At 41.7% G+C, this 27,754-nt stretch overlaps 1 protein-coding gene across 1 annotated transcript in view; it reads right to left on the bottom strand.

Annotated features, from left to right (window-relative positions):
* Positions 1 to 17,675: 17,675 nt before the first annotated feature.
* The window catches only part of ANO2 (anoctamin 2), a 169,675-nt gene continuing 159,596 nt past the window's right edge, over positions 17,676 to 27,754 (bottom strand). Inside the window, exons 25-26 of the mRNA XM_069952744.1 lie at positions 23,325 to 23,430; positions 17,676 to 18,865 (exon numbers count right to left, since the gene is read on the bottom strand). Of these exons, the coding sequence (XP_069808845.1) occupies positions 18,584 to 18,865; positions 23,325 to 23,430 (388 nt within the window). The 3' untranslated portion in view covers positions 17,676 to 18,583. The remainder of the gene's footprint in view (positions 18,866 to 23,324; positions 23,431 to 27,754) is intronic.

The following is a 27,754-nucleotide window of genomic DNA, read 5'->3' as shown; positions in this document are numbered from 1 at the left end:
TATCTATCTCCTATCTATCTATCTATCTATCTATCTATCTATCTATCTCCTATCTATCTATCTCCTATCTATCTATCTCCTATCTATCTATCTATCTATCTATCTATCTATCTATCATCTATCTATCTATCTCCTATCTATCTATCTATCTATCTATCTCCTATCTATCTATCTATCTATCTATCTATCTATTATCTATCTATCTATCTCCTATCTATCATCTATCTATCTATCTCCTATCTATCATCTATCTATCTATCTATCTATCTATCTATCTATCTATCTATCTCCTATCTATCTATCTATCTATCTATCTATCTCCTATCTATCTATCTATCTATCTATCTATCTATCTATCTATCTCCTATCTATCTATCTATCTATCTATCTATCTATCTATCTATCTATCTATCTATCTCCTATCTATCTCCTATCTGTGTATTATCTATCTATCATCTATCTATCTATCTATCTATCTATCTATCTATCTATCTCCTATCTATCTATCTATCTATCTATCTATCTATCTATCTATCTATCTATCTATCTCTTTCATATCTACTTTACCTGATATTTCAGAGTTTTTGGAGTAGGCTTGAAATATAAGCCCTCCTCCAAAAATAAGCCCCAGTTCCAGTCAGCGCCCTACAGCGCTAGGTTATGTCATGTGGCGTCACTGACAAGACATGAGACGGATAATATTCATAGTGTAGCTCACAGTCGTCCTGTAAAAGTGCCCCTTTACCTTCCGCCATGACGCGTCAAAATCCCCGTCCCGTCTCCTGTCTCTCAAGTCTGCACATTCTAGGACTATGGGAACAGACTCGCTCATCTCTAACTGGTATACTGGTATAGGTAACGGTACAAGTTTACCCCCAGACAACATGAGGTCAAACTACTCTGTGGAGTACAGGAAAGGAATTGTTGTTCATTGAAAAAAAAAAAAAATTAGAACTACCCCGAAAATAAGCCCTTCTTTTTGGCGAAAAAAATAAATAAATAAGACTGTGTCTTATTTTTGGAGAAACACAGTATGGGGGAGATTTATCAAACATGGTGTAAAGTGAAACTGGCTCAGTTGCCCCTAGCAACCTATAAGATTCCACCTTTCATTCCTCACAGACTCTTTGGAAAATGAAAGGTGGAATCTGATTGGTTGCTAGGGGCAACTGAGCCAGTTTCACTTTACACCATGTTTGATAAATCCCCTATGTGACTAATTATTTATCTGCTATCTATCTGTCATTCTTCCGCCATCTTATTTAAGGGCAGCGCTAACAGCACAAGGTCAGTGCAGTCACTAACAGTGACTGCACTAACAGCGGTTGTAGGACGTGTGCAGGTTGTGTCAGTGCAGTGTAGTGACCATATGTGTCCCTCGTTGTTCATATGTGCTGGTTACATGGCCGGTTCCAGGTGTATCAGATCTACAGCTACCTGTATAACCTCTAAGCTCTTATTATTTAGTGTTCATAAAGTCTGAACCATAAGCTGCTTGGTCACCATAGTGTATAATGACCTCTGCTGTTATGCACATCACCAGTCATTAAAGGGCTTCTTCGAGGTTTCCTCCACAGGGGTTTTTTCCTTGCATGAGTGTTGGATGTGATTCTTCGTGAGTCGGAGGTTCACCAGTTTCAGTATCATGTGATTTTAAATAAAATTGTGACCATGTGACACCTGATGACAATGTGTTCTGTGTTTATTTTGTGTTCTTTTGTTTCATTCATTTTGCTTGAAGGTTGGGAGATCATTGCGGCTGAGCAGCTGATGACGCGGCAGAGGGGGGCCGATATGACGTCGTCAAGCCAAGATGGCGGCTGGGGTCGACAGCGAATAAGGTGGGGGGGAACACGGGGAAGGGGGCCATTCACTTAAATAACACACATTACAAAGTTGTATAACTCTGTAATGTGTGTTCTTTAGTGAATAAATATTAAACGTTGCACTACCCCTTTAAGGCTAAGTTCACACAATGCATGACAGCAGCCGTTCTGTGACAGGACAGGAGAAGTGGTATTGTGCACTGTCCATATGTACAGAATAAGAACAGATCCTGTGCATTATACCCAGTATACAGCATCACACCCAGCATATTACCTTCTCACCTTCCTCTCAACTGCTCCACACTTCCCCTTGAGGACCCCTTGAGGTCATGTGACCTATATAAAAGGTCCTTCAGCCTCTATGTGTACAGTCCTGGGGGGAACCAGCTGCTGCGCCTCCTTCTTATGAAAAATAGGAAGACATATTCCTGTTGTTTGATATCAAGCACCTTTATACTTGTAAAGAAGCAAGCAGGAAGATAAAGAAGCTCTGCAGCAGCTAAGCTGTATGATGATGTTCTGCAGCAGCTGAGGTCTGTATGATGATGTTCTGCAGCAGCTGAGGTCTGTATGATGATGTTCTGCAGCAGCTGAGCTGTATTATGAGGTTCTGCAGCAGCTGAGGTGTATTATGAGGTTCTGCAGCAGCTGAGGTGTAGTATGATGTTCTGCAGCAGCTGAGGTTTATTATGATGTTGGGGTGTAGTATGATGTTCTGCAGCAGCTGACATGTATTATGATGTTCTGCAGCAGCTGAGGTGTATATGATGTTCTGCAGCAGCTGAGGTGTAGGATGATGTTCTGCAGCAGCTGAGGTGTATTATGAGGTTCTGCAGCAGCTGAGGTGTAGGATGATGTTCTGCAGCAGCTGAGGTGTATTATGAGGTTCTGCAGCAGCTGAGGTGTAGGATGATGTTCTGCAGCAGCTGAGGTGTATATGAGGTTCTGCAGCAGCTGAGGTCTGTATGATGATGTTCTGCAGCAGCTGAGGTGTATTATGAGGTTCTGCAGCAGCTGAGGTGTATATGATGTTCTGCAGCAGCTGAGGTGTATTATGAGGTTCTGCAGCAGCTGAGGTGTATATGATGTTCTGCAGCAGCTGAGGTGTATTATGAGCTTCTGCAGCAGCTGAGGTGTATATAATGTTCTGCAGCAGCTGAGGTGTATAATGAGGTTCCGCAGCAGCTGAGCATAATGATATAGAAATAAGTGTAATATTGCCGGACTCCCTGGCGCACATGCTAATATCCCCCTCAGGTCGGGGACTTGCAGAGACAGTTCAGGAATGTTCTATGATGCAGAACATAATATTATATAGAATATTTCATCATTATTATAGCTCAGGAATGAACTAATAGGAGAAATTCATGTGGACGAGCTACAACCCTATGGAGCACTATATGGCGGCACACACAGATGCTCTTACTCCCCGTTGTTTACAGTTCGTTTTTGGGAACTTTCCCTCTGAGTCAACGTCTCCATCATCGGTTAAATATGTTGTGATGATATAGACACCTACATTGGCATTTCACTGATCCCGGCCTTCTGACAGATTTACATACATCAAACAAGCCTGTAGGATGTGCCAAAATGTCTCGCATTGAGGGCCGTGTGCTTGGGAAGGTGTGGGAGATATGAGATATGACCGGGGAGTGGGAGATGTACTCTGCGGAATCTTACTTTATGCTGTCGAAAGTATCCGAGCAAATCTATTAATATAAAGGAAGCCTAATTTATAGATCACGTCTATTTATATAACGCAGAGATAAAGTGCTGCCCATGTCATAAAAAAAAATATAAAAATTTAATTAATTTTTTTTTTTTTTTGAGGGTCAAAAAGTAATAAATAATTTTAAAAGTGAAGCGTTGTCTTGAAGAGGTTTCCGGGCGATACAATGGTCAGCCATTGATCGGCATCAGGCCCCCTTCTGTTCAGTGTCTGTACCATATAAAGAACGGATTGGAACCAGTTGGCTCCATTCACTGTGTAGTGGCCGGAGTTGGGTACTGCAGCTCAACTGCCATTGACTTGTACAGAGGCTGAGCTGCATTTAAAGGGGTAGTGCGGTGAAAAACTTTTTTTTTTCACTAAATAACATACAATACAAATTTATACAACATTGTAATGTGTGTTATTTATGTGAATGGCCCACTTCCCCGTGTTTCCACCACCCTGACACTTGACCCAGAAGTGTAATACTGCATACTCACATAATTGCTGTCAACCTCTTCCATCCCGGCCGCCATCTTGGGACGATTACGCCACTCTTCAGGAGGCCGGTCTGACTGCTCCAGCCCTCCCTCATGCCGGCCCCCCTCCAGCACGTCATCAGCTGCTCAGCCGCGATTGGCTGAGCCTAACATTAGACATCTGGGGCTAGAGCCAATCATGCGCACCGGCAGCCTTTTGATTGGCTGTTGCCCCAGACATCTTCTGTTATGCTCAGCCAATCGCAGCTGATGGCGAGCTGGAGGGGGGCCGGCATGAGGGAGGGCTGGAGCAGTCAGACCGGCCTCCTGGAGATGGTGGCCAGGATGGAAGGGGTCAACAGTGATTATGTGAATGGGATTCCATCTGGCCGCAGGAAAAACCAACATGTTAGTTTTTTGCGGCCACTATTTATCGAATAGCAGGTGCACAGACCCTGTCAGTTCACACAATGGAACGTGCGGCTCCGCCCGCACGCTCCATTGTGTGCAGTGGTGGATTCGAAAACGGGCACACACGGGTGCACCCGCATCCGAATTCAGGAGAAATAAAGATCTGCAGTAACGGCCGGGATGATCTTCAGTAATAGCTCTATTTCACGGAACGATTATCGTTCATAGACTCGCTCCAACGACCGCTCGTCAACGAGCACTTAACGATTTTTTTAAGCGAACGATAACACATTATACGTGTGGGAACGTGAACGATATCTGTAGTGTAACGATTTTTTTGCGGTCGTTACATCGTTACAAGGTCGTTTAAAACGTGGGGAAATTCAGTGGGGTAGACATTTCAAGAACGACTGAAAGATTTTTTATTCAACGAAAAGATAGTGAACGAAAAAATAGTGAACGACTCAACGACAATTTCGCTGTTGTCGTTCGCTCGTTTACAGCTATTCTACAGAACGAATATCGTTAACGAGCGGTCGTTTGAACAATTTTATGAACGATAATCGTTCGAAAAAGTTCCTTGGAATAGGGCCTTAACACCGGCCGTTCTGTGACAGCCGGTGTTATACCTAAAGATAAAAAAATAAACACATTTGGTATTGCAGCAAGCACAATTGTCCGACGTATTAAGATTCTATAATACTATTCCGATATGGTGAACGACATAAACGAAGAGGAAAAAAGACACTGGGTTGCAGATTTTTTATCACATCAGAAAAAAGAATTGTATAAAAGGCAAACAAAATCTCCGATCTACACAAATATGATCCTAATAAAAACTAGAGATTTTGGCTCACAAATTATGCCCAAAACAGCCTTGTAGATGGAGAAATAAAAGCGCTCTGACTCTGGCCTAGTCTTTAAGGACAAAATCCACCGTGTCCTTAAGAGGTTAACAGAGTTATCAACTGTTAGAAAAAAACATAACTTATTCAAAAAACAGCACCACCCCTGTCCTCAGGTTGTGTATGGTGTTACAACATGGCTCCATTCACTTCGATGGAACTGATCAACAGTACCGCACATGAACTGAAGACTTGTATGGCGCTGTTTCTGGAAGAAAGCAGTCGTGTGGTTTTTTTTTTTTATGCTGGATAATCCCTTTAACGAATTTGCCCAAGATTAGAAAAACATGGCTGCTTTCTTCCAAGAAACAAACACCTAGCCACAGCTTAGGCTATGTTCACACTGCGTATGAGTTCGGCCGCATTTCTTACGCCGCCATACATGTGCGGCTGAAACTAGGGGCGTGGGAAAAATAGACATGCGGCCGGATGCGTACGAACCGCGAACATACGCCGTAGTACAGTTATGCTTCCCTAGCTTGTTTCGAAGAGATCTGAAACAGGTCATTTACTTGGAAATCTTCGCCCGACCCCGTAAATCAAACAGAACCTTTTGGATCGAAAAATCAAGTTCAATTTGGCTGAAATAAGTACTTCGTACGGGAGCGCATGGAAATCCACGGCCGTGAGTTGGAACATTTCCGTCCTCAAACAATGGTCGTGTTTATTTTTCACGGCGCTGTATACGATCCGGCTGTAAGCTCATACGTAGTGTGCACTGTGCGGGCGTATATCGTATACTTTCAAGCAAACGCATCAACCTCAAAACTACGTGCGTATATTCGCGGTTCGCACTATGGCCGGAAACATACGCAGTGTGAACATAGCCTTATACTGTATGTGGTATTACAACTTTGTTCAAAAATTTTATTTTATTTTTTCAAATTTTTGACAACCCCTTTAACCTGGAATTGCCTTCACTTTATGAGATTTTTCTCTAATTTGGACTCCAATTTATCCATTTTACGCTTTTCGTCTGACGAATAGGAATTTATTCAATAAAAATAAATATAAAATAAATAAATACGGTAATAGCACAAGATTTTAATACCCATTTAAAAATAAACCCGTTGCTATTGTCCTAATTTTATTGATCTAGTAATGATGAAAGAATGTTTTTTTTTCCCCCCCTTTCTTCCACATCCAACTAGTAATGCTATTTATGGCTTTCTGGAAAACTGTAATTTTTCTAGAAGTAAAATGCTCCCCAGATGACTGTGACATAAAAGCTTGTGGTAGTTACCGAGAAAACTAGGAAAAGTTTACAACCGTAATTAAATGCAGCTCAAAAGCGACGTCTCTCTAATGATGAAACGCTATTAGAAAATAACATTGGCTTTCATACTGGTTTTCTGTTCCATGGTCGAATGGTCAATAGGCTTAAAAAATGAAAATGTTCAGCCTTAAAGGGGTAATTCCGGGATTAAAAGTCTTCTCCTAACCACGGGATAGGGTCCCCACTGATCTTAAAAGCGTAAGCAAATTGTTCCCTGAATAAATTGAGCACTGGCCACACACGATTTTTTCTCTGATCTTGTGATTGGGGGCGGTCCCAGCATTTAGACCCCCACTGAGCAATTTTCATCTTTGTGTTTTTGTTTTTACATTTCTTGATAGTATATCTCTTATATTACTATGTTTAAAAAAATCTTTAAAAAAACAACAACTCTGTTCTGAATGTAACTTTTTTTTTTATTTCTATGATCTATCATGATCTGTATTTTTTATTGGTATAATTATTAGGTACCATGGTTTAGCTGGAGCTTTTTGATTGCTTTTTATTTAGTGGTTGTGTTTGGATATGTGATGTGACCAAAAATCAGCCATTTTGGTTGTCTGAATTTTTTTTTTTTTTTTTCATTTACGCTGCTTAAGGGTATGTGCAAACTACGGAAATCACACAAATAACTTTCAGCGTATTCCGCCGCTCGCCCCCTGAGCTCCAACTTGAAGTTTCGCCTGTCGCATAGACTCCATTCAATGCTCGGGTGGATTCTGTCGTCAATTCTTTGGGCAAACGGTGGAATCCGCCTGAGCATAGAATGGAGTCTATGGGACAGGCAAAGAGTCAAGGGAGAACACGCACGGAATTCGCAACACATTATCGGTATGATTTCCGTAATGTGCACATACCTTAACCCCTTTACGACATCGGGCGTAAATTTAAATTTACGCCCGATGTTTCCCCGATCGCTGTGTGTTTACACACAGCGGTCGGGGAAGATGGCCTGCTATAATGTATAGCAGGCCATCTCTGCTCGTCGGCACAGGGGGTGATTAAACCCCCCCCCCCCCCCGTGCCGACGATCAGTGGCCCGGATTCCTTGAGGGGTGTAGTTTCCAGAATGGGGTCACTTGTGATGGGTTTCAAGTGTCTTGGCAGCACGAGGGCTCTGTAAATGCGACATGGCGTTCATCATCCTTTCTGGCCGAATCCAGCCTCCAAAATCCAAATGGCGCTCCTTCCCTTCGGAGGCTGGCCCTGCGCCCACATGGCGCTTTATGTCCACATGTGGGGTATTTCTGTACTTGGGAGAAACTGCGCTACACGCTTTGTGTTTTTTTTTTCCTTTTATCCCATTGTGAAAATGAAAAATTGAAGGCTAGAACAACGTTTTAGTGTAAAAAATATTTTTTTCTTTTTTCACGCCACATTGTTCAGAAAATCTGTGAAGCACCTGTGGGGTCCAGATGCTCACCGCACCCCTTGTTACATTCCTTGAGGGGTGCAGTTTTCGAAATGGTGTCCCTTTAGGGGTGTTTTTTAGGTTTTGGCACCCCAGAGCCTCTGCCAACCTGTAGTGGTACAGTCAGAAATAACCAAATATAAAGGAGCCATTGAAATTCACTAGGCGCTCCCTTATATCTGAGGCTTGTGGTTGCGTCAAACAATGCATTAGGGCCACATATGGGGTATTTCTATAAACTGCAGAAACGGGGCAATCAATATTGGGGTCAATTTCTCTGGTAATAAGTTTATAAATATGAAAAATATTGGATTACAATAAAATCTCTGCACAGAAAATTAAAATTTTCAAATTTCTTACACACTTAGCTTTTATTTCTGTGACTCTCCTAAAGGGTTAAAACACTTTCTGGATGTGCTTTTGCAGAGTTTGGGGGGTTCAGTTTCTGAAATGGGGTGCTTTGTGGGGCTTTCTAACATACAGGACCCTCAAATACACTTTAAACCCGAACAGGTCCCTAAAAATATCTGATTTTGAAATTTTACTGAAAATTTGTAAATTTGCTGCTAATGTTTTAGGCTTTCTATTGTCTAAAAAAAAAATGAAAGATCGTTTAATAAATGCCGCCAACATAAAGTAGACATGTTGCTAATGCTATTTAATATATAATTTATGTGGTATAACCACTTTCTGTATAAGCAAAAAAGTTTCAAAGTTGGAAAAATGCATTTTTTCACAATTTTTCACGTTATTTGGTTTTTTTTCATAAATATTCGTTATAAATATCGACTCCAATTTACCAGAAATGTAAAGTACAATATGTCACGAGAAAACAATCTTAGAATCAGCCGGATAGGTAAAAGCATCCCGAAGTTATTAATGACTAAAGTGACACAGGTCATTTTCATAAAATTTGTCTCTGTCATTAAGGCCATTTCAGGCTCTGTCCTTAAGGGGTTAATAATATATTATATCTGCAGGATCATGTACCAGCATGTCCATTTTTGAGGTGTATTCTTGCATTTGCACCTGCCAGTATGGTCTTGGATGAAGTTATATAACTTTGTAATGTGTTTAAATAACCGGTATGGCCCCCTTCCCCCACTTTCGGAAGTTAAAGAATGTATACTGTACACTACCAATTACTGTCGCCACCGTCCTTTTCTCCCGGGCGCCATGTTGTGACAACGTCAGAGCCAGGGGGCAGGCCAGGTCTTCTTCCTCCTTGACGTCTTCATGTAAAGTGAATGGGAGAGGTAAGACTGCTGGTGCACTTGCGCACCAGCAGCCTTTTCATTGGCTGGAGCGCATCACATGGCTTCCAGCTTGCTCAGCCCTGATTGGCTGAGCTGACTTGAAACTATGTGATGCGCTCCAGCCAATGAAAAGGCTGCTGGTGCGCAAGCGCACTGGCAGCCTTTTCTCTGCTATGCACCCTGAAGTAAGAGACATCGCAGGACGGTGGCAAGAGGTGACGGAGACTCCGATGGCAGGCGAATCGAGTGGCAATCGTCACCAGAGGGATGGTGAGTATGGCGTCTGTGTGTGTCTGTGGTTTTTTTTTTTCGGGTTCCGTGGGAGTTGTCCTTTAACCATATAGATTCTGTGATCAGTGCAATTGCAGCATCTATAGTGAAGAACAGGGGGAGAATTCTCCCTCTGCTCACCATTGGGACTGTGTGAAGCGATCGCAGTAACTATGATTACTGGAGACCCAAAGGCCCTAAGGAAGAGCTATAACCACATAAAGTAAGACAGGTCAAATTTGATAAATGGGCTCCGGTCCTTAAGGCCAAGATCAGCCCAGTCTCAAAGTGGGTAATAGCCCGGACAATTCCTATAGACTGACAGTATCGGACTGAGACCAGAACATACTGGTTTTATGGATTATCCACTGGTCAAGCAAGTAGATTTTTTCTTATTGTTTTTAATCAAGCCTGACCAAATTTAACTCTAACAGCAATACACTTGGCAAAGTTTTAATTTGTTTGTTCATTTGTAACTTTGTATGGATGGTTGTGAAGCAAGGGTGACAAACCAAAATGGCTGCCATTACATAACTATTAAACTAAACTCAAATGCCGAAATATTTGCCATCCAGACAACGCGATGGAAGCTTCAGGATAATTCTATGGCCAATATCTTGTGGCTTTTTCGACTGCTTGTTCATTGATACAAGTTCTTCCTACTTCTCTCTCCCCATTGAATATTAAAGTTCATGTTGGGACTCGGATTTGAAATCTTCCAAAATATTTAACATTTTTATAAGGATATGATATGCGAAGCTGTAACACAATATCCTTTTATCCTTCCCTTCATTTCCTCCCCGATGTTCTCCTTGACGATTATCTTCACCATTTATCCATAAAATATTTGCATTAATTACCCCAGTAGAAAACATTCGTTTCCAGTGTATGAATAAGATCTTGGCCCGATTCCCCGATCTCCATTAGTTATGGTGATGTTCGTATTCTTTTAGGCTATTCTTTCGTGATATATAATCTCAGACGATTGCAAGATGTCTGGAAGACGTATACTGTGCTTCATAGAAACTCGTGTGGCTTTCTTTTATGAAGGACTGAAGCTCGTTTTAATGAAAGTTTAAAATTTCCGGCTTTTCTGTCGATAACGCTCATCACGTTAATGTGAAAGAGGACACAAAATTCCATAGGGATACATTTGGAAGGTCATTATCTAGCGAATGAAGATTTTTCGACAGATTGAGTGGAAGACTGACCTGTTGTTTAAAACCAGAAGCTCAGTCATATTTGCCCTCAAAAGAAGACAACTTACCCATTTATTTTGATTGTTCTAGCAGATCAGCCAATGACTCACTAACGGGTCTCTAGATGGTCGGAGACTTTTAGGCTATTTAGAGACTACCCTATTGGACACGAGTGCATTTTCAGATTTTTCTCTTATTCTCACTTTAAAGCATTACTGAACTCAGATCTTTGGTCTCCTGACTCTCTGGTCTCCTGACTCTGGGCTCTAGACTCTTTTATCTCCTGATTCTTTCGCCTCCTGACTCTCTGGCCTACTGACTCATGTCAAAAGCATTACTGTCCTCAGATCTCTGATCTCCTAACTCTCTGATCTCCTGACTCGCTGGTCTTCTGATTCTCTGATCTCCCCACTCTCTGATCTCCTGACTCTCTGGGCTCTTGACTTGCTGGTCTCTTGACTCTCTTATCTCCTGACTCTGGCCTCCTGACTCTCTTGCCTTCTGACACATGTCAAAAGTTACTGATTGCATTAGGTCTCACTGTTATCTTGAGGTATAGCCAAGGGGAGTGCGCTCCAGCCATTAGAGAAATCTGGCTCTTTTGTAGAGCGCACACTTCCCCAAACCATATTTTGACATTTCAATTGACCTCAGGAGTAAGAGCCGATGTTATACGTAACTTTTGACAAAGTCTTAGGACATGTCAAAATTTACTGCAAATGACAGTAACACTTTAAAAAGTTGTCTATCTCTAATATGGAAAACATGGTTAAATAGGATAAGAATATCAGTTTTGGTAAAAAGAGTTCTCGATGACTCTTTTCAAGACCAAATAATATTCTCAGTTGGATTCTACTACTTTTGAGATCCACAAAGTTCTCTTTTCCTTCAAGACTATCAATTTTCTCTTATCTACAGTACTCGTAGAGTCCACGAATGTCTAGAAAAATTACATGGTTGAGAACTTTCAAATCTTGCAAATTTTTCCAAATTTAGTAGATCAGATATTCCCTCTTTTGAAGAGATCCAACCAACAGAAAGTGGCTTTGCTGCAACATAACAAGACACCAGTATGATAAAAAGCATATAGTAAGTGGGGGGACCTTTAAAAGCTCTTGCAATATGAACCAGGAGCTTCAAGTTACGCCAGTGCCTACCAACTTCATTACTAGAAAACCCAACATTTCGGGAGCGAGAAATTTTTGTTTGACTTGGAAAGTGCCAATTTTTGTTGACTTATTTTCACAAATACATTATATCATATATCTGTAATCCGGGTAGTTCTAATGTACCGCTGTCATGTTGAATAGTAGACATCTTTTGTAAAGAATATGGGGTGATGAGTATAGGAAGTAAACATTGACTCCTATAGAATTGTTCTTGCAATTTACCGAGTGCGAGTATAGTCACAGCTTCATTCTTCAAAGAGAAAAGCCTTAGGCAAACAATAAAGTACACAAAAGTTTCTATGTATCTCAGCACATGACACATAAGAAGATGATTGATTATTGACCTTGGTGATGGTGATGATATTTTCTCCTGGACCATACAATAGTCTCATTACATGTACCTTCCGGCAACTGTTCCTGTGTCATTACGTTGTTGAGGCCGCATTAAAATTTAAGTATTTCCAGGAAATAGAATAGGAGGACAATTATGAACGTGAGGCTTTTTTTTTTAAGTGTTATTGAATCTTTTGTCTTTGTAAGTTTACTTTTCCATCCAAGTAGGATCTAGATAGGAGGACTATAGTGATGTTCAGTTTCTCTGTACAAGCAACTGTATTACTTTAAATTTTTACCATAGTGTAGGTGGAGGCCTTATTACAGTTTTTGTGGCCCAGAAACTTCAAGTTTAAAGACAGAAGAAAGTTTTGATGGGTGGGGTTCTAGGTGCTAAGACCCCAGCAATGGCTAAACTGCGTCCAATTGCCACCAAGCCCTCTAATCAGGGTCACAAAGATCCATCGGTGCAGCACAGGATGCCGCACAGGGAAAAGCACTGAAATGCCCAAGGAAATCAGTGGATGCACCTGCTAAATCAAATGTAGTTCATAATTTCTGTGGCCTTGGGGGTCCCAAGGCTTTCAGAGGACCTATACCCACCAAAACCATGTACTGTATTGCCCCCTTTATGTACCAGATTGGCACTTGCCCACCCAGAGATAAGCCAGGTGTAGGATGCACAACATTAGGCCAGGAATGATGACCTCTTCCCCGCGTAGGTTTGGGTGTCATTCATCCGAGCCAGCACCAGATCGGAGGAGGAAGGAGGCTTGGCTTCTGCTCTTTTTTGTATTTTTATGACAAAGGGATTATTTAACAACTTAGGGAACAACCTCCTCACTAGTGGGAAATATCTGCCTAATGGGGGAACTACATACCCACTGGGGGGACATACTTGTCTAATGGAGGGGACTTCCTTCCTAATTGGGGAACTCGCTACCCTTTTGAGAATATACCTGCCTAATAGGGGACTACCTACCTTCTGAAAGACATACCTGCCTAATTAGGAGACTACCTACCCGGGGTGTCATAGATGCCTAATAGGGGACTACCAACCAACTGGGGGGACATAACTGCATAAAGGGAAAGCTACCTACCTATATTGGATATACCTGCCTAATGGGGTTATACAGTATACCTTCCTAATGCTGTAAATACCTTCTTACTGGGGAATATGGCTGTCTTATGTGAGGATATAGCTTTCCACTGGGCAGACTGCCTTTTTACTGGGAGGAGATACCTGCTTATTGGGGAACTACCTGCTAGGGATGAGCGTATTTACAGTAGGAACGAAGCGAAGTGCTTCGTTCCTATCTGTATTCCGCTCACCAGGCTTTGAAGTGCGCTCCGCTCTGTGCCCCTTCTTCCCCGGTTGCTGGAAGAAAAATAAATCCAGCCCTGGGAAACTGGAAGAAGTGCTGGTGAGGAGCGGCACGGAGCACACTTCAAAGCCCCGCATCCCGATGAGCAGAATGGCGGTAAGAACTACTACTGTAAATTTGCGCATCTCTGCTACTTGCCTTCTATGAGGACATAGCAAAATTTGCCCGGGATCTGGGTTTTGATGCTGGTATGCCCCTTTCTATGAGCCTATACACTGCACACGTGGCTCTCTAAAGAGAGTGTCGTTCAATATAGTAAGAGGGGATTTTGTCTCTCCTAGGAACCTAAGTTTATAGGCAACTACAACATTTGCACCCCCGAAAGATACTCCGTTGGATATTATTATTCCATTTACCCTGTAACTACGTCATTGACTAAAGCTATAAGATTGTACTGCACACCCATGGGAAGTACTGAAGAACAAGAAATATGCTCACAGCCCTCCTGTAATTCCCCAGCACAATCATCTTGTTTTCTTCTTCTGCTTAATATTACAATTTTCCATAAAAGGCTTAAACCCAGCGCTGAAAAACAAATCTGCCATTAGTTCCATATAACAGGAGGGGGTAATTTCACTAAGGCTCTTCTGGCAATCTAGACTTAGTGTTATGAAATAGTAGAAGTGAATGATGTTGGTACCAGAAGCGTCTGTAGCAGAGGTTTAACCACTTCTTCTAGTTTATCATCTTACTGCCGTGAGAGATCTTCGTGTCTTTTTGCTTTTAGGAAATCTTCCTGGAAAAAATGTCTATAGAAATTTGTATCCTAAATATCCTATAAAGGTTTTAAGACTATGTTCAGTGGATTCCATGTCTATGGGACTGATAGAGATAGCCAAACACAGCCAGCCCCATAGACTTTGGATGGAGATTTAGTATGCGCGATTGACTGCCACTCCGTTGGTACATGGGCCCCTATTCCAGAGATTGGTAGAGATCCTAAAAGTTACTCCCCCACAATCTGGTTTTCTTATGCAATTATTACAGTAAGACCCTTTCGAATGACTACCTATAGGGATTTCATAGGTTCCTTTCATCAGTTTTTTCTGCCCTGGGCCTACAACACATTGAAATCTTACACTCTTCCTGATTAAGTTTCCTTTTACTTTCAACTTTCTCTTTTTTGTCCTTTTTCTGTCACACTGACAACTGACATAATTTTTTCCTGTTAAAATTCTGAGAAGGTTGGGTTCGTCAGAACCTTTTACGTCTTTCATTGGATTGCCGGTGGCTGAAGATTACCGATGAGCCCTGAAAAACATGGATACAACCCTTGGCCTATGGCTGTATCCATGTTTTCCAGGCAACTTTTGGGCTGCATCCAATTTCAACATGCACGTAAAGGTTCGGACGGACCCAAGCATGCTTTAAAATCGCTCATCTCTGTCTAGTCATCATCACAAACAGATGTGCATGCTATGAAACTATTATAAAAATGCTATTTTTCCATCTACGGTACTGATGGAAACAGTCAACTACTGCCAGTCCCATAGACTTTAGTGCCCATTCTTGGCTGTTCCTTCACTGGACCACCAATCTAGTGATCAGTAATGGTATCAACACTCGAAATGATCTAGCAGTTAATACTTATAAAGTTACTACTTTTAAATGACTCCATAGGGTAATTTCATTGGTTCCCCCGAGGGTGACTTTATTTCTTCACTGTTCCCCCTCCCCACACCCCATCTTTCATCCTTCCTATTACTTTCTTAACTACTTCCGACTTCCTTCTTAGGAATGGCTTCTAATGTTCTTCCTCGGTTTTCTTGATTTTCTTGGTTTTCTCGTTTTCCTTTTTTTTTTTGTTCAAAGTAATCCCAAATACTGACAAGGGTTTAAAGAAAAAGTCCAGCGGGAAAGAAATTCTGTTCAGGCAGGGGGTAACATAATAAAAATCTATACTCGCTGTGCCATGTCCGCTCCTGGACCCCTGTTGGAATTCCCCATCTTTCCCTCCTTCAACGTTACGACCCGGCTGATGTATGGGATGTGACATTGCTGCAGTCATTGACTCACTGATAGGGATATTTCCCACCCTTTCCCGTTGGGTTGTGACATATCCTGAAGCTTTGAGAAAATGACATCCGGTATGACCCAGGAGCTCTGTGATGTGGTGCCCCATGGGCTTAGGGGGCAGTAAGTATACTATGTATACTATTCCCAAACTAATTTTGGATTTTGTCAGACTTCTCCTTTAAGGACCTCCAGTATATCCTCCACCATATCAAAACTTTTATGTTCTAAAATGGGACCATTTTATTGCCTAAGGGAGCTCAGTCTACTGCCACCGATGATCAAGGTACATGAGTAGGTAAGTCACTACTAGGCATGACCTAAGGTGCACATGCGATAAGACCTCCGTTCCTATGATCAGCTTTGCCTCTGTTCTACAAACAACAAGTTTTCTGAACACCTACACAGATTCCATCTCCTCTAACCACATGGTATGTGAGCAGCTACACGCCTGGTGAAATTTATTGGACCTCCTGGAGGATAATGCAACGTTTGACCTTGGACACTTGTCTAACCTCCCACAATCGTTGCCAGCACATATTACACTTTTGGCCGGCCTACAGCACATGCCAGAGCCCTAGGGGTCATTTCAAGCCGCAGCTGCAAAGGGGAATTCCAGTTGATGTTTTTCATGTTCGTTGGGATTGGTGTTAAATACCTTTCAGAAATGGCATTCGTATTGTAAAAGTTTCTCTCCAAGCCGCATACATAACATTTATCTTCACGATGGTAAAGAAGTCGCTTTGCGTAACATGCCTGGAATCAATCCATCTATATTAGGTCCATGGTATCAGACGTTAATTTGCCATAAATGGAAAATTTTTACTGAACCTACGGATGGCGGCCATAAATCACACTAGAGCCCACAGAGTTACTGTCTGTATCAGGTTTGCGCTCTTGAGATAATAAAAAATAACACTAGGAAATAAAATATAATATAGTGCATTATGTTCTTAAATATTTAAAAAAAAATTATTCTTGGTTAAATGGTTGTCTAATTTAGCAAATTATAAATTAGTAAAAAAAAAGTTTCCTTTTCAAAATCCTAAGAGCAATAATAAAGATTGTCTTTCACTCTGGAGGACCTGTCCAGTCCTACATTACACAGACAACTAACTGCTTTAATTGGGAATAGTGTAATACCTTATTTCTCCTGCGGTGGTGCTGTAGAGAAATTGATCAGGTTTCACTACAAATTACAAGTTTTTCTTTACTGAATAGAGACAGTTACCTCCATAATCCATAACCTCAGGGGATTACGAAGAGAATGAGAATAGGGCCTTAGTCTGCTGCACTATTCCATACAGCAGAATGTGTGATGCCATCCAATTTACGTTTACATGGCACCCGATATATACTGGATGCTACTCCGTCTCCCCTGCCATATACAGTACCTTGGAAGGACAATGTTAGACACATTGCGAAAAGCCAAACTCATCTTTAGAATGTAAACTTTTTGGGATTTATTTAATCCTTCCTGCTGTACTCTGGGTACTCTGAGTGTCCCTTGGTGTAATGCTCTATACCTCACTGGTTTCACTAACTACATTTGGTGGGCTCTATGCAGAGTGCCCCGCCCACCAAATGTAGTTAGTGGAAGCTGTGATGCATACAGCATTGCAACCTCCCACATGGCCTGTACTGTACAGGAACAGAGACATAATGTACTATACAGGAACAGATACTGCTCTCTTTGACAGGAGTCCCTGCTTGTGTACATACTTTGCCTGGACAATTACAGGGCAAATAGGGCATAACTATTTAAATTCTAGGAATCTGACCCAAAACAAGTTTAGACCTATCATGATTTCAATGAATATTTAGTGAAGCCTATAGGGGTGGTCCAAGGGTACAACTGCCTAGAGGCTATATCTGGAATTCCAGTGGGGCTAAGATGCAATACCAGACATGACCTGTGGCACTGGAGGGAGGAATAAAATATTCCCTATTTTTATTCTCATTTAACCCAGTTTAGTAAAGCGAAAAATGGCATACGCGACAACTCCAGAAAAAAAATAGTTTATTACCATCTCTGATCATACATCTTTTATTTCATTGATCCCAGAAACCTGTGAAACGTCGTTGACAATTGCTGTTGGATGTGAATAAATCATTTGTGCTTCGTTCAAATATCAAAAGCGTCTTTGATAGTATCTTCAAGAACAGACTATATAAAATGAGCCCTGAGGTTGTGATTTTTTTGGTTTCTCACTATACATTCAGAAAAGAGCAGCCAATGGAACACCCGTCGTCGCATAGGGTTCCCGTGTCCTCACCTGCATAAGAGTAATATGAACATGATACATTTAAAGCTATACATTCCCTTTTTTCATTGGACAGCAGCTTTTTTTTTTTCTTCTTAAAGGTACAGATTTTTTTTTTTAACATAAAAATATGCCTCTGAGTGCGTCGAGCGGTCTAGGTATTATTGTGTGAATCAGTCGAGTACAGGGTTGCTTACATCGTAAAAGCACAGCAGCAAAGTTTTCCTTTATGTGCATCACATAAGAAATGGTCTCACACAATGTAAAGAAGTCCGCCCATTGAGAAAAAAAAATCATGAGCTTGGCTAGTCCTATAGTTAAAAGTAAAAATGTGGTCTTACTTTGCTCCCTACTCCATGCATTGTATTCAGCTCTGTGGTAGCCACACACATTACAGTAAATGAGCTGCTGGAGATCTATAGTACTCCGTTGTACTTAAGCTTGTCTGTGCTGTATGTCGCACCAGACGGTTCCTTAAATATTACAAAGCCTGCTTAAGATGGTTTGGAGACGTTTACGAGAAAATTAAGGGTTGTTTTCTCCTTCACCCCTTGCCTTCATTCCACATGTTCTTCCATCTCCAATTTCAACATCATATGCTTTAATCGTACATGCATTGCGATTTTCTTTTTATTTATTTTTTTTGTGACATGTCTACTAGGCTCACGAGGGGGGTCACACTTCCGTGTGATGTGAGCTGAATGACGTAAAACTGCCACGTTGACTCCGGCTAAACTGGCAGAAGCTGGCTGCTCGGCTACGCCGGCCTCTGTTTTCCGTCTTGCTACGCTGTTTGTCGTGCATGATAAAGTTTTCTATGAGTTGGAGTTTTTTATGTTCTTCTTTGAGGAAGACGTTGACAATCATACTCTTCTCTTTTTTGATTTGTTCGCTTATGTCCTTTGGTATGTCGGGTATTAACCAGTCCACCACCGCACTCAGGAACATGACCAGATTCTGGAAAGAGAAGATAAAAATATAGGTTATAAGAAGTAGACGGGACTGGATGTGTCTTTAGATATAATACTGTAGGTAAGTCGTAGAATTTAATAAAAAAAAAGTGAAAGCTAAATGTTTCTGTTATCTAAAATTTTGGAAAGATGTGGTCAACTGAGTTAGATAAAGTTTACGACTCCAAAGTACGAACGCATAAAAGCCTAAAAGGAGTCTTAATACTCTCCCGGAGAAGGTACTATTCCTTGACTTGTCAACTGAAGTTGAATGTTTTTCCAATTGAGGTTCTTATCCAAGAATCCAATATAATGGATTACCTCATTTATGAACAAGAATGACAATGTTTTGGGACAAAAATATCGAGGTTTTCCTAACCATATACCAAATTTTGGCAAAAAGAAGAACAGTTAGAAAGAGCAACTTTAAAGGACTTGTCCTATCCTCCCATTTAAATGGGCACCTTGTAATGCCTTTTTTGCCCTGTGGTGGCACTGCAGAAAAATTGGACACTTAAAGTATTACTGTCAATTGTACAAACTTTTGACATGTCCAGACATGTCAAAAGTTTAGATCACACCTACTACGATCGTAAGTTATACCCAGTTGAAATGCCCCTCACTCACTGGCAGGCCATCAGATCTGACCATTTGCCTTGCAGTGTAGTCTATTCAGTGCATCAGTCAGATCGAGAAGTCAGCCAGGGAGTAAAGCACATTGCAACATGCCTCACCCAGCTCTAACTCTCGAATCCAGCAGGTCTTAAGACCAAGAACCAGAGTCATCACAACTTTTGACGTGCCTGGATAACATAACAAAAGTTACATTAATGCTTTAAGGCTACATTTCATGCTTGAAATCAGATTATTGTCAAGAGACCGGTCTAACTACTAGGGACTGTCAAAAGTAGACAATTCCTTAAAAACAGTGACCAACTGAATGGAGCAGGAGGTTATGTCACCAACCCCACCATTGCTTAAACAGAGGAGCTATCTAAAAGCTACTGTTGGAACGGCATCAACAAAGTATAATGGCTACTAATGGTTTCGTGAAGAACAAACAATGCGGGCTGAAGCTCAAAATTGCCCTTAAACCAAGTTGGTCACACTTGTCACCAAGCAATAGTTCTTCAGTAGTGTTGAGCTGACCTGTCAAACTGTTATGGTTCTGTAATGTTTCCCGAACCTGAACCCTCAACATTTAAATTGTTGCAGCTGAAAAAGTTGGATGCCGCCCTAGAGAGTCCTAGAAAATATGGATAAAGACATAGGCCATAGGCTGTATGTATGTTTTCCTGGCAGTCCTAGGATGGCATCCAACTTCTGCAGCCGTGAAAAATTAAATGTTGAGTGTTCTGGTTCAGAGAACGTTGCAGAACCTGAGCAGTTTGACAGGTCCGCTCAACACTATTCTTGACATAACAACTTTACCTGAGTTGGGTGGATGTTTCTCTGTATGTTTCAGCCATTCATACATCTTAATCCTATTCAGTAACATCTATAATTAGCAGCTGATTAGATGTGTTTTTGGCTGCTACGATCGGGTAATTTTGTCGGGACGTTTGGCTATAAATAGTCTTAAATTTAGGCTTTTATACTTTCCCTAATGCAGTTGGTAAAAAAATTGGTGATTATAGGTAATTATATGCAAATGACTAGTTGTAGTCAAAAACAGATGTCTGTGATCTGGCAGTATCAAGCTTTTGTTTAAATATGGTATTACATTTCACTTGATGCACAGATAGTTGTCAGACATCCCACGATGGTGTTTTTACAGTACAAGGGAGTAGCATGATATTCTAGATTTCAATGGAATCACATGTGGTTGTAAGGGAAACAGAGGATTTTCATGGTACAATCACAAGGACCATGATACTTTAATCGCCTATGGCGTTCACTCATTACCTTCTTAGTGAAGTGCGCCGAACCCTACCAACCAATCAAATTTAAGCTTTCATCTTTTTGTTGCAAACATAACAATCAACAAAGTACAATGTCTGATCGGTCGCCATGGTTCAGTGCCAACTTTGTAACTTATGTGCAAATCTGATAAATAACTCAACCACCGCACGGGGAGCTTCTATTGGGATCTATTGTCTGATACGGTCAATAGAGTGATGGTAATACATTTGTATAGTGCAAAATATTAAAGGGGCTGTCCAGGCAGAGGAGTTTTTAGTTGTGTGCCTAGGAAAGGCAGATAACTAGAGATGAGCGAACCGGGTTGGGTTTGTAGGAACCCGAACCATCGGCATTTGACTCCCACTGTCTTCCCGTTCCGTGGGGAAGGTGGCCACAACCCGAGTCCTGCCTGGAAAACAGGAATACAGCTTAGGTCATCAACTGTATCCCCGGATTCCAGACGGGACTCGGGCTGTCTTTACCTTCCCTACGGAAGGGGAAAACAGTGGGAGTCAAATGCTGATGTATTGTAAACTCGAACCTTGGCCCGGTTCACTCATCTGTACATATAACCTGTACTGCCTAGTTCCCATGCAGAGGCCGGAGCCAGGGAGATGAGTGCAGGACAACCCCTTTATACATGAAGTAGTAGATCCTTTAAAAGAATGTACCTTTTAAATGGATACTCATGCATGGTGGACACCATTCAAATGTAACATGTAACATGAAACAATAGGTACATTTTAGATATCTACTAGGCCAGTATGGCCATTGAAAATTTTCAAGATCATCCAATTCAAAGACTACTAAAAATTGTGAGTGAAGTTGGGCGTTCACCAATTTTTCAGACACCTTTTAAGGCTTTTCACTCCTGACTATTCTATTCAATAATCATATAAATCCATTGTGACTTTACATGGGCCATTCCTCTCTTGGCTTCCTTGACCAAGCTCTCACCCATCCACCATTCATATAATTAGAAAGCCCATGATGGTACCAAGGCCAATTTGTATAGTTTATCACAGATTGGCTGTTATTCTAGAAAACTTCAAGTTACCTTTTTTTCTGGCAATAAAAATAAAGAACATAATACCAACTAAATCACGATGGGATAGATTTCACAAGAGCTGTTCGATTCATAAAATTTGATCATGAATCGCTGCCAAAAACGAATTGTCGCCAATCATTCCTGAGATGTCTGTAGTTTCAGACGTGCTTGGTTGGGTTTGGTGCTCTATGCTCGAGATTCCAGCTAATAAAATATTTCATTTGAGGAACCTAATGAGCAAATATGCTAATGGAATCATAAATCTCCTAACACTTGCAAATGATGGATTTTTTGAAAACATGCAGTAACTTGGTAAAAGTGTAAAAATGCAACATTTACAAGAAAGAAAGCACTGGAGTTCATTAGTAAATACAGTAACCTAAAATTCTTGTGAGAGTAGATACACAACATAATATGCAGAGGTAGCAACCTACATCGGAAGAGGGAACCATTCCTGAAGCTGGTTCCTACAACCATGCCTAACGCAGTTGAGCCAGCACAAAAATGCTTGATGCTCATTACTCGGGATGAGCATTTTTCAGTGCTAGAATGCTCAGGTAGCATTCACCATTGAAATCGGATTGAATAGGACACTTGATTATTTAATCAGATGTCCCCTGCACTGCAGAGCGCAGCTGTCAGTCATTGAAGGTGTATGGCCACCTTTCCTCAAACACCACGTAGTGCTTAGTCGAACATGCTTGCTCAACACTAGTGCCTAACTATCCTAAAATGGCACTTGTTCTCCAGCCATTAAATCAAATTTACAAGAATTGATCTCCTTGCTTAAAGGGGTATTCCGGGAAAAATTGACTTTTCCCCCTATTCACAGGATAGGGGAAAAGTAGGAGATTGCGGGGTGTCCGACCCTCAACCCCCTGGCGAGCTCCGTATCAGACCCTGAAGGCTCTTCCGCTGCATTCCGCTCTTTCCGTCTCACCATAGGAATGAATAGAGCTGCGGGTCACATGCCGTCCCGGGGCTCTTCATAACAGCGTCGGCAGGGTCCGTTACAGAGATTTTTCCCAGAATACCCCTTTAATATCAGTACAGGTACTGTGGAGAGGGACTCGCGTAAAGGTTCAGACCTTAGCAGCTTGTTACCTTTTCCTGGGTCACATTGGTGGCTAAGGATTTTATGAAGAAATGAAGGAAAGCTCTTTGGGTCCACCTCTTGGAGAGAGCTATCCTGTTAGTCAGCCAACCATTACTTAGCGTTGCACTGCTCTAAAAATATCTATCTACAGTTGCGTATCTCTTACTTTTGGAGACAGTTCTCAATTGGCTGATAATCATTGGTCATTTTTGAATCCTCTTTTTTGGGTTGGATTCCAACTTACAAGGTCGCCCCCTTCTATAGTTGAGAGTACAGAGTCAACTTTCTTTCTTCTTCTCTCCTTACCCTCCTTTGTCCAAATTCATCATAAAACCTGAAACTGTAAACCCTCAACCATTTTTGCATAAAATAGAAAACATTCAGGGCGGTAACTTTCACGCCATCTCTTTATACGCTTACCTGAAAAAGAATGACGAAAGCCAGACGCACGGCTAGAACGGTCCAGTATTGTTTAGAAAAGTCGTATTGATTTGGAGACCAAGGAGGTTCCCGGTAATCCTTATATCTGCAGAGAAAGAATGAAGATGAAATTGAGCGTAGATTTTGAGCGAGGATGCCACAAGTATAATTTCATCCTTACTGAAGACTGATGTAAATTTAGTTCCACTGAAAAGTTGTTTACTTCAATTGATCCCTTGATCAGAACTTTCAATGCTTTCAATGAAATACAGATGTAGCGAGGATGTTTAGGAATTCTATTTTTCCGGCTAAATTTTATGGAGTGGAAAATCCAGACTTATGTATTTGCCCAACCCATTCACATCAGGAGGATTTGTATCAATATTGTATAAAATGTGCATGACCAGTACCACTAACAATGCCAGATGCTTGGCCCTCTCATTCTAGGTCCCTCAAAGATCACATAGACGTCGTCTTATATTGGCAGACCCTTTTCCATAAGCATTTGGGCATCTAAATTCTTGTCTGCTAGACAAATAGTAGGTCAATAACAACCTCCATCTATAGGCCATGTTCAGACCTGGTAAAAGAGAGACAGAACGGCCGCTGTCTGAGATGAACATCACTTTTTAATTGGAATGCGGGCACATTGGGTTGTACATTCCGGTTAGTCTGCACTCCAAATAGACATATCAGACTATGTAAAGTGCGGCTGGAGCCGCACTTAACATTGTCTGCACAGTCTATTTCTTGCGGCCGCTGTTCAAAATAGACATGTGAGTTTTCTATGCGGCCGCATGGAATCCCGGCAGGACTGTATACAGTGTATATACACTCTGGTTGGGATTCCATAGGGGTTAATGTGATTGGCCACGGTGATTAAAGGGGTTATCCAGCGCTACAAAAACATGGCCACTTTCCCCCTACTGTTGTCTCCAGTTTGGGTGGAGTTTTGAAACTCAGTTCCGTTTAAGTAAATGGAGCTTAATTGCAATCCGCACCTGAACTGGAGACAACAGTAGGGGGGAAAGTGGCCATGTTTTTGTAGCGCTGGATAACCCCTTTAATTATTTCACGGTCGTTGTTTAATCAAAAAATACATTGTGTGAACATGGCCGTATACTGTATTTGGCTCAAGATTGGTACAGAGTAGCTACAATTGTATCCAATCTAGGCAATTGTTTTTTCTTGTCCAAAATCGAAAATTTATGTTTTTAAATGAAGCGAACATGTAAGCAACACAGCACAGTCCAAGTCAGTTAAAGTCAAGGGCTGCTGCCGAATCAGGGGTGAATTCCACGCTGCTGGCCAAAGTATGGGCCTACAGTACATGGTGACAAACATGCATGAGACCATAATGCGTACAATCTCCATTGGATCAGAATGGGGGCTGCGCACATAAGGGTGTTATACATGTTGGTCACCCAAACTTCAGCTGGCAGCTTGGAATTCACCACTAATCCAGCAGCGGCCCCTCATAAAAGGTTCATTTTAAACTTCCGTAATATCTATTTGTCCAACTACATTCTCTGCACATCCTATAGCTACACTCTTTCTTGCATGCGGGAGATGTACACAGTGGTGCAAGTTAAGAGTTGCTGTGATAAAATTCATGAAAATTGGATCCGCCTATAATTTTAATTGTTTGCTTTTGTTTATGGTGTGATTTGGAATATGATCCTTGGTTACTAATGTGGTTTCCATTGACCAATTAACTATAAATTTCATTCCCAATGACTTGTACAGTAAATTCTGCAAAATGTTGAGTGTTCCCTTAATAACTTGATGCCGTGTTACCAAATATAAAGGAAAAATACAAAAAAAGTTGACAAATTGTGTACAGATCTCCAAATTTAGTATGTATCCCATAATACCAAGCGGAACGTGCCTCACCTTGCACTGGTTTATAGTATTACATGGCCCTAGATACAACAGCTGAAAGAAGCTGAAAATACAGAAACCTGGATTGATATGAAATGTGTTGTGTTTTTTTTTTTTTTTTAAGAAACTGACAGACATGCAGGAAAGTTCTTGTCTAAACTAGATGTCATTCATTCCATGTATGTCGGAGCAACAGATAAATGTAATTATCTGCCTCAATAAACATGACAGGTGCTAATAAATGTTAGCAAATATCTCAGACGGTTGTTCTCCAGCGCTGAGATAATAAGTGTCTAGAACAAGCTTTCTTGGCGACGAAATGTGATTTATGTAACCAAAGGGGAATCTCCAAATTTTTTATATAATTTATTTTCTTTGTATTTAGAGAGGTTTTCCCAGACTTAAACATTGGCGGCCTATCCAAGGGAGAGACGACCAACATTGGTTGGTCCAGGTCCAACAACGGGGAACCAGAATGAAGGCAACTGAGCTACAGTACAGTACCTGTAAAACCTATTTAATTTTTAATAAATTTTAATTTGTAAAACCATTTTTCTGGTATTTGAACTGGGTGTGGAGGAGGATGTGTTGTAAAAGAAAGGGAAGCTTGCTCATTGATCAGTTGATTTCAATAAACCTGACCTTAAGGCCCTATTACACAAACCATTAATTACCGGTCTTATTTGGCCAATTACCGACAATTCAGGCCAAAAATCGTTTGGTGTAATAGGACATGTTAAAAGGTCACGATCAGCCAACATGCACTTTTTCTTTCAACATGTTCAAAGATCCGGATTTTTTTAGGGACGGTCTGTTGCTCATCACTTCATGTAATAGAAACGGTGGCAGTAGACCGCAACCGATTCTGATCTAAGGAACGTCCGGGCCACCCCTGTCGCTGCTCCTTGTGGCCCCTCCCGCTGTTCGCCGCTCACTGTCTGTGCGTGTAATAACACAGGCAGTGAGCAGGAACGAGGGGGAAGCAAGCGCTGACCTGACAGGTCGGCGTCCGCTTCCACCTTACTATCGTGACATGTAATACGGTTTTCAGAAATGTCCAGTGATCTCTTGTTTATACAAGACTGGCCTTAGAGGTATCCATCGGGGAGAGGGGGCAAACTGGGCGGTGCAGTTCGATAGGTTAGAAAGGATCGCATAACCATGAGTTGCACCGGTCCTGCAGCAAGTAAGCAGTGTAACTGGAGCCTAGAGACCACGGGGGAGCTGTAGACGAGGTAAGAGCTTTTCTTATTTGCTCCCACCTCGAGCATCTCCTGTACTAAGTATGTGAGGGTGGCTTGAAGGAGAATAGGTGCTAAAAAGGCAGTGCACAGGTGAAAAAAGGTTAGGAGGTCAGTGTTAGTGGCGAAGGGGTGGGAAAAGAATATTACTGCTGCCAGGAAGGGAGGAATTGAAATGGGGACAGATTTAGAGCCCTATGACGCAGAGAGATTACGACTACGTGTAATAGCGATGCACTGCCGACGACACTGTATAGAAAATAATAAAGATTATACTTATGTGTCCAGGCTCCCCCAGTGTCCGTTATCCGCACTGACAGGCCACTCAGCCAATCACTGACCGCGAGGCTGTCCTATCTTGCCCAGTGATTGGCCGAGCAGCCTGTCACTGAAGAGATGGGGCAGAAGTGTCAGAGGTGGCTGCGGGGGACAGGATACACATGGAAAGGGCACCAGAACACTGGGGGAGCATGGGTAAGTATAAGCTTTATTATTTTCTAAGTGTAAGCAAGGGCTGCAAGGACTTCGCTAACAATATATATATACAACCCTTGCTACACGATCATCAAGCTGTCTAAAAGGCTCAGTAAAGGCTCAGCAATTGGCATCTGCCTCATTGGTGGTTTTGCCTTCCTCTGGATCAACACAGTAGGGTTATAGGTTAAACTTGGAGGACTCCTGTCTTTTTTCAACCATATTAATGATGTTGTCCGGGCAAAATGAACTTGTCCCCTATTGATAGGGGACAAGTAAGAGATCGCGGTGGGTCCAACCTCCGTACCCCTCGCCAATCTCCGTATTGGCCCCCCGGCTTCTTTGTTATGAATACAGCTGTGGATATGGCATGTGACCCGCAACTCTATTCATTACTATGAAGCCATCAGAAAGAGCAGAGTAAGCTGTAAAGTGCTTATTCGGCTCTTTCCTGTGGCTCCATAGAAACAAAGAGAGCTACGGGTCACGTGCCATACCCGGGGATGTATTCACAACAAAGAAGCCGGAGGCCCAATACGGGAATCGGCGGGGAATACAGAGGTCGGACCCACCGCAATCTCTTACTATTATCATGTGGATAGGGGGCAAGTTAATTTTGCCAAGACAACCACTTTAACTATGTTACTGTGTATGATTATCTGAATAAAGAAGCCTAGTCGATCACTGAGAGTATTGAAGCATTCTTGAAACATCTTGCACCATTTGGGTCTGTCTTTTTCTTTCTGGTTCACTATATCTACTGTGATATCTCATCACAGGATAAGAGTCTCGGAGATTTCAGGCAAATGTGTGATTGCTAAAAGTGACTCAAGC

The sequence above is a fragment of the Dendropsophus ebraccatus genome, chromosome 1 (assembly GCF_027789765.1).
Source record: "Dendropsophus ebraccatus isolate aDenEbr1 chromosome 1, aDenEbr1.pat, whole genome shotgun sequence".
In the NCBI taxonomy this organism is placed as follows: domain Eukaryota; kingdom Metazoa; phylum Chordata; class Amphibia; order Anura; family Hylidae; genus Dendropsophus; species Dendropsophus ebraccatus.
The sequence above is the reverse complement of the archived record's forward strand: the minus strand, read 5'-3'. Positions and strand labels throughout refer to the sequence as shown.